The sequence below is a fragment of the Bufo bufo genome, chromosome 2 (genome assembly GCF_905171765.1).
Source record: "Bufo bufo chromosome 2, aBufBuf1.1, whole genome shotgun sequence".
NCBI lineage: Eukaryota > Metazoa > Chordata > Amphibia > Anura > Bufonidae > Bufo > Bufo bufo.
Genome location: NC_053390.1, coordinates 538,949,851 through 538,966,141, shown reverse-complemented (window position 1 = coordinate 538,966,141; position 16,291 = coordinate 538,949,851). Strand labels below are relative to the sequence as shown.

The following is a 16,291-nucleotide window of genomic DNA, read 5'->3' as shown; positions in this document are numbered from 1 at the left end:
CCTGTAAGAGATCAGGGCTGCCAGGCAGCAGGGGGCAGACCCCCCCCCCCCATCCCCAGTTTGAATATCATTGGTGGCCAGTGCGGCCCCCCCCCCTTCCTCCCTCTATTGTAATAAATCGTTGGTGGCACAGTGTGCGCCCCCCCGCCCCCCCCCCTTCCTCCCTCTATTGTAATAAATCGTTGGTGGCACAGTGTGCGCCCCCCCCCCCTCTTCCTCCCTCTATTGTAAAAAATCGTTGGTGGCACAGTGTGCGCCCCCCATCGGCCCCCCCTCCCTCTATAGCATTAACAACATTGGTGGCCAGTGTGCGGCCTCCCATCTCCCCCCCCCCCCCCCCCCCGATCATTGGTGGCAGCGGGTTACTAGCAATAGTACAATAGTTAAAGATTCATACTTACCTGTGAGCTCGATGTTCGTGTCCGGCCGGGAGCTCCTCCTACTGGTAAGTGACAGTTCATTTAGCAATGCGCCGCACAGACCCTGTCACTTACCAGTAGGTGGAGCTCCCGGCCGGACACGAACATCGCAGCAGCAGCCAGCAGCAGGTAAGTATGAATCTTCTACTATTGTACTATTGCTAAGTAACCATGGCAACCAGGACTGTAGTAGCGTCCCGGTTGCCATGGTTACCGATCGGAGCCCCAGCGATTAAACTGGGACTCCGATCGGAACTCCGCTGCCACCAATGATGGGGGGGGGGGGGGGGGATGGGGGGCCGCACACTGGCCACCAATGTTGCTAATGCTATAGAGGGAGGGGGGGCCGATGGGGGGCGCACACTGTGCCACCAACGAATTATTACAATAGAGGGAGGGAGGGGGGGGGGCGCACACTGTGCCACCAACGAATTATTACAATAGAGGGAGGGGGGGGGGGAGGCCGCACTGGCCATCAATGATATTCAAACTGGGGAGGGGGGGGGGGGAGGTCTGCCCCCTGCTGCCTGGCAGCCCTGATCTTTTACAGGGGGATATGATAGTACAATTAACCCTTTCAGGTGCCGCACCTGAAGGGGTTAATTGTGCTGATCACGGCCCCCTGTAAGAGATCGGGTGCTGCCAGGCAGCAGGGGGCAGTCTTTTACACAGTTTGTAGTGTATTCTAACTAGAAGCGTCCCCATCACCATGGGAACGCTTCTGTGTTAGAATATACTGTCGGTTCTGAGTTTTCACGAAGTGAAAACTCAGCTTTGAAAAAGCTTTTATGCAGACGGATCTTCGGATCCGTCTGTATAAAAACTAACCTACGGCCACGGATCACGGACACGGATGCCAATCTTGTGTGCATCCGTGTTCTTTCACGGACCCATTGACTTGAATGGGTCCGTGAACCGTTGGCCGTGAAAAAAATAGGACAGGTCATATTTTTTTCACGGCCAGGAAACACGGCTCACGGATGCGGCTGCCAAACGGTGCATTTTCCGATTTTTCCACGGACCCATTGAAAGTCAATGGGTCCGCGAAAAAAAACGGAAAACGGCACAACGGCCACGGGTGCACACAACGGTCGTGTGCATGAGGCCTTATCCTGATATATTCCTGCAGGAGTGTCATTTATATTATTGGTGGCACTTCATCATTTTGTTCTCTGGCCCTGTTTCAGTATATTTGATTTAATGAAGATCATCCATCTGTTCTGCAGAACTCCTCTGTCAGATCCTGTGCCCAGCATTTGTCTTCTCACTGCCTGCAGCTACTCAGTAAAGCCTTCAGCCCTGAGTCTGTGCAGCTGAAGGGGTTAAAGGGCTTCTGTCACCCCCCCATTGTGCAATTTTCATTAGCCAACATTAGCTATTTGCTAATGTCAGCTGAGTGCAATCATACATGTCCTACCTTTGTCTGTGGCTTATTTCTTGTAAAAAATCTTACTTTTATCATATGCAAATTTCTTCACTACCAGCAAGTTGGGCGTGTACTTGCTGGTAGCCGCCCCATCTCCTCTTGATAGACAGGGCCAGCGAGCGCGGGTGTAGTGTGACGTAATCGGCGCAGGCGCACTGAGGAAGGAGCTGCCAAGCGCGCGTCCTTCACTCAGTACGCCTGCGCCGATCGAGGAACGTTACGGTGCAGGCGCGGGAATTCAGCAGCAGACGGGGCCAACGGGAGGAGGAGAGCGCTTGCTGGCCCTGTCTATCAAGAGGAGATGGGGCGTGTCTAGAAGCGGCAGATGCGGCGGCTACCAGCAAGTACACGCCCAACTTGCTGGTAGTGAAGAAATTTGCATATGATAAAAGTATGATTTTTACAAGAAATAAGCCACAGAGAAAGGTAGGACATGTATGATTGCACTCAGCTGACATTAGCAAATAGCTAATGTCGGCTAATGAAAATTGCACAATGGGGGGGTGACAGAAGCCCTTTAAATGTTTTTCCTCAAGAATCCAGGGAGAGAGCAATAAACAGCAGCTGGCAGTACAGGGGGGCATGGCCAGCACAGTGACGTCTTGTGTACAGACACATATCTGCTACCTCAGGCTTGTGCATGAAACATCATCAGAGCAGGGAGAAAGGCTGACATCACAGGTCATGTGACCCTCAGTGAAATCTGAGAAAGCAGCAACTGGAGATAAAGTAAGTGAATTGTAAAGTCCTTACATTTACCTAGTTAGAAACCAGGCCAGTATCACACGGACCATGTTCCACGGATGTGTGAATGCAGCCTTACACGCATCTTACAAAGCCCTGCCTGATGCATCTGAGGAATTAAATGATCGAAGCTATCTCCAATCACGGTCATTGTGGCCAGGTGTCAGCTGTATTACACCGCCAGAATTCGCAGTGTATGAAGTGCGCTCAGCTCCTGGGCCTGCTCCATAAATTCCCTGCACACGATGTACAGTTATGTCATGGTGCACAGAAAGGTTAAAAAGAAAGGGACAAAAACAAAACAATTATGGTGGATTAGTAGATGGATGGGACTGAACGGATGACTAATTGAAAGGCACTAGTACATTCAGTTGAGCTAGCTCTACAAGGAATTGTGCCTGCGTTAAACAGTGAATTTCTTGGTAACACTGGGGAATGTGAATTTATTGGTGACACACATTGAATGACACCTACAATTTTTTCAGATAGTGACACACATCTTTTTTTTCTAATCTAATTTTATTTTCTGACTGAAGACTTTTTTTATTCTATTTCCAGAACATGATTATGGCAGCAGCCATCTTGCCTGAGTTGTTCTTAACAGCATTTACAAATATGCTTTACAGCACCCACCATGGGCCACTGCCACAATGGACAGGTGGGGGCTCCATTTACTTCTATGGGAGAGTTTTCTACGCATGAATGCCCTCCATGCAGAGGTTGGGGGGGGAAAGGGAAAGTGTACAGATAAGCTCTGATATCACCTATTGTGAATGGTGATATTATCTGATATATATTATCTAAACATATAGGTGATATCTGTCATTCTGATCCTGCTTGTAAAGATAAGACAATAACTGCAGTAGGGAGATCTGTACAGACCAAGTAGTAGCTCCTGTTATTTGGCTTATGCTAGGTTCACATCTGTGTCGGAGAGCGTAAAAATAAAAAGGATGAAATACAGCGGCACGTACCAGAATTTTGTCCAGCAAAATGCCAACATTCACGGTGGACATGCGATGTATCCCATTATAGTGAATGGGATTCATCGGGTGCTGGCGGTGTCCGGCATATGCTGCATCCAACGGTTCCAGTATTCTGTTGCTATGCCGGAACAGAATGCTAGAATCCTAGCGCTAATGCGCATATAGCCTTAGTGGCCTATGTGAAACCTGCAGGATTTTATGATTTTTTATTCATGTAGATAGACTATATAACCGGTCTATTAGCCTTGCCCTGCACATTTGAACAGAACAGGATGAAACATTATAGCGCTCTGGAATTCGGGCGTAATCTCTTCCTTAATCTACCTTCAATTCACCGGCAAAGCAAACAGCTAGAGAGAGCTCCTTAGTTAATAAGGTGGGAAACAAAAAACTTGAGCACAATCTCCGGCCTGACCTTAAACATCCCCTCCCCCCTCTTTCTTCTCCGAGGAATGGAAATCTCAGTAAAACAAACAGCGTGCTTAGGAGCGGCAGGTCCTGGTAGTGCCTAATATTCAGCTACAGTAATCCCCTCTGTGTGTGGAGGAGATTGTACAGCTCCCTGCATTCCTCTATGGCTCCACACAACAGGTGGTACCCTTCTTATAGGGTGGCAGCACAAATAGACTGCATCTTAAATTCCTCTGGCAGGCGAGGGTTTTCCAGAAACTGTCAGCATCAATTATATAATTGTAAAACTAAATGGAACTTGGGAATATTGGTTGTCAATTTATACGAGTCTTAGTGAAAATAGTTCTACCGCTATTCTAGAGCAGACATAATGGGACAGTCGATGAGGTCACCATTAGGGAGCATTCACACGACCGTATGTATTTTTCCGTTCTGCAAAAAATACAGATTACATTTATTTTTTTGAGGACATGTAACAATGCCTGTTCTTGTCTGCAAAATGGACAAGAATAGGACATGTTCTGCGGAATGGACATACGGATGGCGGACCGTACACGCATTTTTTGCGGTCTCATTGAAATGAATGGGTCTGCAACTGATCCGCAAAAAAAATGCAGATTGGATGTGGAGTAAAAATACGGTCGTGTGACTTTACACCGCATGGCTGGGGAGACTGTAATGTTTAATTGTATACATTGGAGGCTGGAACTTGTCTAGCTTTATTAGGCTACTTTCACACTTGCGTTTGGAGCGGATCCGTCTGGTGTCTGCACAGACGGATCCGCTCCTATAATGCAAACACTTGCATCCGTTCAGAACGGATCCGTTTTGACTTTACATTGAAAGTCAATGGGGGACGGATCCGTTTGAAGATTGAGCCATACTGTGTCAACTTCAAACGGATCCGTCCCCATTGACTTACATTGTAAGTCTGGATGGATCCGTTTGCCTCCGCACGGCCAGGCGGACACCCGAACGCTGCAAGCTGCGTTCAGGGGTCCGCCTGCTGAGCGGAGCGGAGGCTGAACGGTGCCAGACTGATGCATTCTGAGCGGATCCGCATCCACTCAGAATGCATTAGGGCTGGACGGATCCGTTCGGGGCTGCTTGTGAGCCCCTTCAAACGGAGCTCACAAGCGGAGCCCCGAACGCTAGTGTGAAAGTAGCCTAATCCCTTTCAAACCCTCCCCAGCTGCCCACTCAGGGCCTGATTAGGGCTCCTTATGGTCTCTCACCTATAAACTCCCGGATGGGTCACGTGCACCGCTGGGGCCAATCACTTGTCTCCAAGCAGCACAGGAAAGATATCCATGTGTCTATGTGGAAAAGTCATTTATTATCTCAGATTCCCATTTACCTTTTACCAAGGTACTTGCACATCATTTCTATGTTAGTATGTACTTATTAAAGGGACCTGCACCTATATCCAGAACGGAGCCGCGCAAGGTGGTGGCTGGAGGAATCCGGTCTGGCCACCACCAAGCCGGCTCCCCATAGAAGTTAATGGGAGCCTACCGCGCATGCGCGGCCGACTCCCATTCATTTCTATGGGGCCGATGGAAATAGACGAGCCACCGCCCCATAGAAAATGAATGGAGGGCGGCTGCACAGGCACAGTGCGCCCTCCTTCACTTGCGGGGCTCCGTTCTGAATATAGGCGCGGGTCCGAGCAGCTATAAGACAATGGGCACATATCCTAGCGATATGCCCCCATTGTCCATGATGAGACAACCCCTTTAATAATTTTTTTTTATAACCGGCAGGGCCACTATTACAATATTAAAGGGGGGAAAAAATGATACTAACAATTCTGAAGCCCCTCCTTTTCAGTGCCACAGCTCCTATCCTACAAGCCACTGAAAGGGAATGTCTCATCAGAAAATGACCTATTGTTTAAATGACATTTCTATTTTTAATAAATTTTTCAGAATTTTTGGTGATGTTATTTTTAACCTTTTCAGGACCCGGTGATTTTCAGTTTTTTCATGTTTCTTTTCTTTTCATTTACATTGCCTTATCAGACCCTGTTTTTAGCAGGACAAGTTGTACTTTCTAATGGCACCATTTATGGTTGCATATAATGTAGTGGGAAGCGGGAAAAAAATTCAAAATGGGGTGGCATTATTTAACAAATAACACAATTCCGCCATAGTTTTATGGGTTTTGTTTTTACGGCGTTCACTATGTGGTAAAACTAACCTGTTACTTTCATTCTCCAGGTCAGTACTATTACAGCGATACCACATATCTATAAAACAACTTTGGAAAAAAATTATCTTTTCTTTGCATCGTCATATGCTTACCCTTTACTTTTAGATCTACGGAGCTGTGCGAGGGCTCATTTTCTGTACTTTTCATTGATACCATTTTGGGGTGTGTATGACTTTTTGATCACTTTTTATTCATTTTTTTGTGGCAGATGAAGCGACTTTTTTTTCTGTTTTGCCGTTTGCCATATGGATAAATATTTTTATATTTTAATAGTACACGAGCCTGTACAATTTTAAAATTGTTTAAACTTTATACTTTTTTTTCTTTTTACACTTTTCAACAGTTTCTCTAGGGAACTATAACAAGCAATCAGTAGATTGCTTTTCCCAAAGACTCCAATGCATTAGAGTATGCAATCAACATTTTCATCAATCGTATACAATAGTACCGGGGTATGGCGTCTGCTGCGCTTGCGAGCGGGTGCCATCTTTAAACCTCCGCCCGTTGATGTCATTTTACAGTGGAGCGGTGGAAAAAAAAAAAGATTGGATGTGACAAGTTTTAACATGCCCAATCCGAGAAGTGCTTTGCACTGGCTTATTACCCACTCTCAACTGAAAACACGTGCATGCTCGGCCAAAGAGATTATGCATGTGTATGGGAAGTTTGTAAGAAACATTTGTTAACCAAACGACTTACAAAACTGATATTTTCAGCTCTCACTGTGGTTGTCAGCCCATTCTACATATATCAGTAAATCTGGAGCATATACTGTACTAGCAGAAGGACCCGGCTTCGCACTGGTATATTTCAACTATTTCATTTAATGTTTGTGTGTGTCGTTAAAAGATATCGACCGTATCCCCCATAACAGTGACCTCTACAGCACCCGCCCCTTTAACAGTGACCTCCACAGCGCCTGCCTCCTTAACAGTAACATCCACAGCACCCTCCCCTTTAACAGTGACCTTCACAGCGGCCGCCCCTTTATTAGTGACCGCTACAGTACCCCCTCTCGTTAACAGTGATTTCCACAATAACTCGCCCCCTTTACAGTGACCTCTACAGAGCTCTGTTAATTTCAAATGTGACCTCTCTGTTAAGGGGGCAGGGATCTTAACACGGACCTCCACAGCAGACCATCCTCTTAACTGTGCCCTCCACAGCTCCCTGTCCCCTTAACAGAGACCATCACAGCGCCTGCCCCTTTAACAGTGACCTCCACAGCATCCCGCCCCCTTAACAGTGACCTCCACAGCATCCCGCCCCCTTAACAGTGACCTCCACAGCAGCCCGCCCCCTTAACAGTGACCTCCACAGCAGCCTGCCCCCTTAACAGCGACCTCCACAGCAGCCCGCCCCCTTAACAGCGACCTCCACAGCAGCCCGCCAGTATAAAGGACATATCCATAATTTCACCCAGGCAGCCCCCCTAATGTTAGCATCGGAGCATTTCATGCTCCGATGCTCTCCTTTGCACTGCAAAGGATTGCGCAGGGCAAAAGATCTTTTATTTACAATAACACACTGCCGGGCTGGGGCTTCCAACCGGCAGTGTGTTCGGTGACATCACCGGCTCTGATGGGCAGGCTTTAGCACTACCCTAGCCGTTTTACAGGCTAGGGCAGCTCTAAAGCCCGCCCATCAGTGCCGGTGACGTCACCGGCCTCACTGCTGGGCGGAAGCCTCCGCCTGGCAGCCCCATGGAGAGCCCGGTTCGTCACCAGAACTCCAGAAAATGCTTTTTCCCTGCGCCGGTGGTCAAGTCAGGGGGCTGCCTGGGTGAAAATGGGCATATGTCCGGGTTCAGCTCTGAACCCGGACAACCCCTTTAACAGTGACCTCCACAGTAGCCCGCCCCTTTAACAGTAACCTCCACAGTACCCCATCTCCTTAACAGTGATTTCCACAACACCCCGTCCCCTTAACAGTAGACTCTACAGCAATCTTCCCCTTAACACTGACCTCCATAGTGGACCGTCCCTTTAACAGTGACCTCCACAGCAGCCTGCCCCTAGGGTGGACAGAGGTCCGGTTTTAGGCTGGACAGTCCGGTTTTCATACTCCCTGTCCTCCGTCCGGTGCAGGGCCTGGACGGACACAGGGATGTTCTTTTGGACAGCTCACTCTCAGACAGCAGCACTGTGCTATCGGAGCGTGAACTGCAGGGAGAAAGTCACCCTCCCTCGATCCCCTGCAGCTGACAGAAGTTGATTTTTACCTTCATTTTTTCGATCCCCGTCGGCTGCGAAGTGGGAGGGGGAGTGGTTTTGCTGGGCTGGGGGCAGGGTTTTTAAGTCCGTCTTTTCAGGGTGGCCTGAATGGCCACCCTACCTGGCCCTGAACTGTGACCTCCACAGCACTCAGCTCCCTTAACATCCACAGCGCCCTGCCCCTTTAAAGCTGACCTATAGCAGTGAAGAAAAATGGCTGGGATGTTATGGAAACCTGGTGTAAAACTGTGTGTATGTGGAGACTAAGGCCTCTTGCACATGAATGATACGGATTAGGTCCGGATGCGTTCAGGAAAACTCGTACCATTTCGCAAGCAAGTTCAGTCAGTTTTGTTTGCGATTGTGTTCGGTTGTTCAGTTTTTATCGTGCAGGTGAAATGCGCATTAATGCATTTTTCACGCGCATTATAGAAAACTGATTGTTTACAAACAACCATCAGTGAAAAAGGCATCACATATGCACTTGCATGCGGATGAGATGCGTTTTTCACGCAGCCCCATTCACTTCTATGGGGCCAGCGTTGCGTGAAAAACGCAGAATATAGAACATGCTGCGATTTTCATGCTCAAGTGATGTGTGATCAACATCGCTCATGTACACAGCACCATTGAAATGAATAGGTCCGGATTCAGTGCGGGCGCATGTCACGGCCTATTGTGTGTGCTGTGACACTGTTGCTACACTTGCGGTTGCCCGCGGCAACGTGTTGCTGTGTGAGCATGCGGTGGCAGTTGCCTTCTGGGTGATTGCCGTGACATGGTTGCCACGCATGTTGTTGCCTGCGGCAACATGTAGCTTTCTATGTTTGTGTGTGCACTTCCCCTTTAAGTTGCTTCCTTCTCTTGTCTGGTGTTGGAAGGGTTAACTCCCTTCCTAGTGTTTTAACACTGGGTTTATGTGTGTGTGGGTGTGGCTGCTTGGCTATTTAGCCTCTGCTAGATGCCTGAAGCTGGGGGGTACTCCAGCTATGGTGTATGCTGGAGCTATCCTCCTGGTCTTCATATTCCATCTGTCCAGTGAGGGCCACCCTTGTGGTCATAGATGTTTTGCAGCTATGGCTGTCCTGGGTCCCTGTGTGGTTTGTGGTGTGTGCTGTGTCCTTTAATGTTGGTGTGGACACCAGCACTAGTGCACAGGTTCCAGTCAGTGTGTCTGTGGCAGGTAGGTGTGTGTCTGTGGCAGGTAGGTGTGTTACTGGTCTCGCTTACCTGCCATCTCCTTATGCTGTATGTGTTCCCCTCTCCTTGCAGCCTGGCCTCAGATAGAGACTCCTGTTCCTCCATTACTGGGATGAACAGGTCGTCTCTTCCCTGCTCCTTGGTCAGGGATTACCAGGGAGACTTAGGGTCTCTAGGAATCCTGAGTATGAGTCGTCCTACCATCGAGGTCCACTCATACAGTGAGGAGTCAGGGAGAGGATTAGGGACGCGGTAGGAGGTGACCTGCTCCCTTATTACTCCTTTTGGCCAGGCTGATCCCCTTTACCCTCTGACACCGCACGGTGGGGGGTTTCCCCCACTCCCCATCGTGACAGCGCAATGCGTTTGCATCACGCATTGCACCTGCACGGAAAACTCGCTCGTCTGAAAGGGGCCAAAGGACCTGCGAGCTTCTATTGGCTGATAAGGGACATGTGACCGTGTGTATGGCCGTTGGGATATGAAGAGAAAGACCTGCAGGCTTCTATTGGCTAACGTAGGTCATGTGATGTGCCATAGTTGCATTTTTTGGGGGAATATCTCAGGAACAGTACGTCCTAGAGAGATGAGACCCGGTCTAAAACCTTGCCGGACACCTGATGTACCTGTGTGCCAAATTTCGTGATTGTAAATGCGACTGTGCTGATTCCTTTAGCGAACATACACACATACACTCAGCTTTATATATTAGATATCTGCATTGCTGAATAACTATGCATTTACCATTCGGGAAAAGCTGAGTGACAACCTGGAGTTAGTTATCAGGAATGCAATAGTGACTGCCACAAAGCTTTCTTATGAACTGAAGTAGAATGGATGATTCTTTTTTCTTCTTTTTTTTTTTATTGTTTATTTCACCACAAAACTTATAAATCAGTTGTTTTCCTGTCCAAACATAGCATATAAATTAAATATTAAGTTACAGAAAGTAGTAATATCAATCATAACTTGGCAACAAGTCCGATTTTCAACTTAATATTATATTTTATTGGTTTAGCAATTGGATATATTTGTGATTGTAAGAAGTACTACAGGTTTTTCATGAACTATTGTAGTGTCCTTTGTTTGACTTTCTCAGTCAGGCGAGTGACTCAAACAGAGCAGTGCACATTACACTTATAAGAGCTATGCGCATCAGGGGGCATCTTTATTTAGGCCTAGCAAGAGAACAATACAGCTTTCACACTGTTATCCCAATTCTACTCATCTACTAGCAGACATGTCCCCCTCACAGCAGCAGTGAACCAATAGTAGGTTATCTATCTATATGGGAGATTTAGCTCTCTGTTGGTGATATTTTCTAGCTAATTTTCAAGGTATAGTACTGCCGAACTGAAAAAGAAAACAGCCAAAATTCTTTAAAGAATGTTTTCTATGAATGCCCCTTTCTAATTGAAGCGTCCCTTTAAATAACGTTCCAAGAAAGACTGATCTTCTTTAGGCCTCTTTCTCACGAACGCAATGCATCCGTTCAGTGCATTGGGGATCGCAAGTTCTCTTTTTTTGCGGTGCAGAGGCACAGACCGAAACACCACGGAAGCGTTCCGATCTGTGCTTCTGTTCTGCATCTCTGTGATTGCGGACCCATTCTAGTGAATGGGTCCGCATCCGTGATGCGAAGTTCACACGAGCCGATGCACGTGTATTGTGGACCCGCCGTATGCGGGCCGCAATACGGCCATGGGGACACAACGTTTGTGTGCAAGAGGTCTTAAAGTTTTTTTTTTTTATATATTCTTTATTTTCCAATTTTCAATAAGAAGACAAAGTAACATGACATGTACAAGATGGCCATGAAGAATGTACATCAAATATCACATAATGAACATCTTAGTGGTCTGATCATAAACAGATATGGATTCTTACTCTATCATCAAACGTTCCTCTTTAGGAAGGGAGGCAGTATACGGTAGTAAATTTGAGCTAATCTGACTTTTCTCCTGAAAACTCTTTGTTGAGATTATGGAGAGGAACATAAATGAGAGGCCAGACAAAAAAAAATGAGTTAGACAATAACAGAAGAGAAGGAAAATCAATAGGAAGTAAAGACATAGAGAAAAGAGGGGAGGTTGGGGGGGGGGGGGGGGGGGGAGGTACCTTGACAAACGTTTTCTCTCAATTGTTAGTGTTACTATCAACCAGGAGGCACCTCCGCCAGAGATCTCCAAGGACTCCACAACTTCAGGAACCTATCATGAGTCCTATTTATCCAACCAGTCATCTCTTCAAATCTACAGATTTGGTTAACCTTAGCCTTCCATTCAGGTATGGAGGGAGGTTAAAGGGGTTTTCTGATAATTGAGGTCACAGTCGGCCCCCCAAAAATCAGCAATTATTAAGAAGAGCACACTGCACCTAAGCGCTGCTCAGAAAGGAGCAACGAGAGAAATAACGACACCCTCATTGCACCAAAGGCCTAATTTGCATATAAAGAAAAGAAATATAACTCGGGAACAGAGCTTCGGATCAACAAAAGAAGAACCGTTTTTTTAATCCGGTGAACCACAGCTATGTGTCTACGTAAAAAGGTGGAAAATGAGGTCACTGGTGACAGACTCCATCAACGCAGGACAAATTAAGGCGCACAACGTTTAAAAAAATCCCCTGCATTACAGAATATAATGTGTCACCAGTGAGCCTTATTGCCCACAATTATTGGCTACAATCTGAGGCCTCATGCCCCGAACGTATTTTGGATCCATGTCGATCCGCATTTTTTGTGGATTGCACAAGGACCTATTCATTTCCATGGGTCCAGATCCACAAATTATAGAATTTGTTGTATTCTTGTCCGCAATACGGACAAGAATAGTAATTTCCAGTAATGGGAGGGAGAAAAATGCGGATTGCAGACAGGTGACTGTATTTTGCGGATCCATGGTTTGCGGGCCCCAATACGGACACGGTCATGAGGCCTGAAGTACTCCTCTCATCTCCTCCAGTGATCAAAGTTCTGAAAAGTTTTTAAGGCCAAAACAAAGATAACAATGAGTTTTGAGCCAGCATTCCTAAGGATCGCTCATGTAAAACCTGACAACCAGGCGCTGTCCAAAGATGTTACTGACAACAAGTCAAAAATGACAATGCCAGATGGGCCTCTGAAGCGGTGTACCACGGAAATACAGGGAGGGAGTGGACTATACACATGCAGAAATGGCCAGGGTACTGAGACAGCTCGGCAAATATGCAGGATGTAAAGATCCTGGGTAAAATATCACATAAACTCAACTCAAAGTAAAAAAAAAAAAAAAAAAAGCTAAAAGTTTTCAAAAAAGGCAGTGATGTGAAACAAACACCTATTGCCTATAGGAGCTCCATTTATAACTAATCCACTCCAAATGTGATACAACAGTCCAGGAAGCTGAGATATACTGTTTGCCAATAGGTCTGCTTTCCGGCCCCTTTACACTGGCCAATGATCGAGGCAATTATTGGGAAAGAGTGTTGCCTATGAATGCTCATTTCTGATAATTGCCCTGTGCCAATTAAGGAGCGAACACTCGGTCATCGGGTGACGGCCTCGCTGATGTGGGCAGCAGATTGACCTGTGTAAACTGTGATCCGTGGCCCAGAAATAATGATTTTCTACTGGGACGAGTGATCGCAGCAGCTATAATTCATCTCCAAACAGTGGAGGAGATTGCTGCCTGAAAACGCGGCTCTCACCTCCGAGCAGGCAGTTATCAGGAATGAACGGTTCCTTCATGATAATTGCCTGCTGCTTCGGCCCGTGTAAGGCTACTTTCACACTAGCATTTTTGCTGGATCGGGCTGGGTTCAGCGAAAGCGCTTCCGTTACTGATAATACAACCGTCTGCATCCGTTATGAACGGATCTGGTTGTATTATCTTTAACATAGCCAAGACGGATCCGTCATGAACTCCATTGAAAGTCCGTTTTCTATTGTGTCAGAGAAAACGGATCCGTCCGCATCCCAGGATGGAAAGCAAAATACAACATGTTGCGGTTTGCTCTCTGGTCTGGGAACGCAACGAGACGGAACGGAATGCATTTTGGAGCACTTAGTTCCGTTCTGTTCAGTTTTGTCCCCATTGACAATGAATGGGGACAAAACTGAAGTGTTTTTTTTCTGGTTTTGAGACCTTATGACGGATCTCAATACCGGAAAACTAAAATGCTAGTGTGAAAGTAGCCTGAAGGAGACTTTAGCTGTCCCTGTGCCATGAAGAAGACACGGCAAGCAAAAAATATTCCGATTTATAAGCCAGGAAAAAGATGACTTCATGACAACGTAGCAGCACTAAAACATCCCACAGTGTCAGGACCCCCCAAACAACTCCTCGTAGCTCAGCTTCTGGACCCCGATGTGAGCTAAGGGAGGGGGATATTGGGAATACCTAATGTCAAGTGGCCGATATGGGTCAATAACGTGGTGGTATACTGGGGTAACCTACAATTAGTATGCTGATAACACGTGTGTAAAAAGTATAAGAATGGGAGATTTCCCTCTGCGCACAATAAGACTGGGGGAGAGCTACAGATGAAAGATACCCTCAATACTGGCCGGACCTCCTCATACCAGGGAGACCTGCAGCAGTTTATATACATGACGGCCAGGTTTAGTGTGTAGTGTCACCGGGCACTAGAATAATATTATGTATATAGACATTGATCACTCAGACACGTGCCAAAAGAGTGCCCTTCAGGTTACGGTGTCTCTCGGTTGGTATACCTTTCATTAAACTGGATGATAAGGAGCTGCTGACGATGCCTTTTAATACAACTGTATGAAAAAAGTAAACCATACAGAATAGGAATGGGAGTCAATGGCAAAGACGTGTAACTACAGGCGTTCGGTCGGAGCAACTTTTCAAACACATAAGCTGAACATGGGGCAAACCGCGCCGTATAAATACTGGCACGCCATCCTGTGCCACATGCAGGGCATATCAACTGAGAATGGCAAGGATGTAGCTGGTGCAGCTCACAGTCACTTTCCGTGGTGATAGATTAATATTACATGAATTGATGTATACATAGATATGTATAGATAGATAGATATTAGATGAGCAGAGGGATAGATTGATGGAAAGCTGATAGATAGATATTACATGAATTGATGTATACATAGATAAATAGATATGAGATAGATAGTCAGATATAGATAGATATTAGATGAGCAGAGGGATAGATTGATGGAAAGCTGATAGATATTACATGAATTGATGTATACATAGATAAATAGATATGAGATAGATATGTACACAGAGATAGATAGTCAGATATAGATAGATACATATTAGATGAGCAGAGAGAAAGATTGATGGAAAGCTGATAGATATGAGACATAGCTAGTCAGAGATAGATAGATAGATAGGATAGATGATAGATATTGGATACATAGATAGATAGGAGATATGAGATAGATAGATAGATAGATAGATAGATAGATAGATAATGAGATAGATAGATATTAGATAGATAGTCAGAGATAAATAGATAGTCAGAGATAAATAGATAGATAGATAGGATAGATGATAGATATTGGATACATAGATAGATAGGAGATAGATAGATAGATAGATAGATAGATAGATATGAGATAGATAGATAGATATTAGATGATAGATATTAGATAGATAGTCAGAGATAAATAGATAGATAGGAGATAGATCTTTACCTGTGCAGCCACACAAGTTGCATCTACATTATCTGACCACACAAGGTAAGTGTATAGGGAAGGGGCTAGCAGCCAGGTAAGTGTTCCTGAGCCATGTACAGATCTGTATGTATGAAGGCTACTGACCTTCTGACTGGGAGAAGAAAGCTGCGAATCCCAGCACAATCACTATCATCTGACGCCTCCTGTCCATCCTAGAAGGAGTTAATCCAGCAGACATGGTCGCAGGGCCAGGGAGTGTGGTCTCTTAGAGGAGCGGATGATTAGAGCTCGTCCTCGGGGTCTCTGGCCATGGTGTGGGCGGAATGGGCTCAGTCCCAGCAGGTCCAGGAATAGGGAATCCTTCGGCTGCCTGTGGAAAGTTGTGCCGTGCTCAGGTGGACATGTGTGTGTCAGCAGCGGCCGGCCGCTCTCCGCCTCCTGCCCTCAACTTTCCTGCCCTCCCTTCCTCCCTCTCCAGGGACTGCCTGCCCCAGAAAGAAGTGGGCGCCTGAGGAGACGGCCGGCCCTCCTCTCACTCAGGAGGCGTGTGCCTGACTAGGAGTGAGGGAGACGTGCCCTGCGGCTCAGTGCAGACTCAGCCCTGTGTGGCGGCAGACTATGGAGATATCACAGTGGCAGCGCTACCTGGCATCATATAGCCCGCACCCCCCTCCTCACAGCCTGTGGTGGTGGCAGGGATTCCACCAGGTCACGTGACACCGAGCAACCTGATCCCCTCACAATGCTGCCGAGTTCAGAGTCCGGACCGGGGATCAAAGCTCCGGCGCCTCAGTGCATGAGCGGGAGCACGAGGCCGGTAGGGGAGCGAGGACCGGGGCGCCGTACTGAGTGATAGAGGGGATGTCAGTACAGCCCCTCAGCCCCTCACATCCAGGGGGATAAGAACTTAGGGCACCTTCACATTAGCATCTCAAATACCGGGAAAAAACGCTTCCGTTTTATCCTAATGCACTCTGAATGGAAAGCAATCCGGTCAGTATGCATCAGGATGTCTTCCGTTCTGTCCCTTGATCGGA

General features: G+C 46.8%; 1 protein-coding gene across 1 annotated transcript in view; it reads right to left on the bottom strand.

Moving 5' to 3' along the window:
- The window catches only part of FRAS1 (Fraser extracellular matrix complex subunit 1), a 487,428-nt gene extending 471,611 nt beyond the window's left edge, over window positions 1–15,817 (bottom strand). The window contains exon 1 of the mRNA XM_040418026.1: window positions 15,399–15,817. Coding sequence (XP_040273960.1) covers window positions 15,399–15,492 — 94 coding nt within the window. The 5' untranslated portion in view covers window positions 15,493–15,817. The remainder of the gene's footprint in view (window positions 1–15,398) is intronic.
- Window positions 15,818–16,291: the final 474 nt, after the last annotated feature.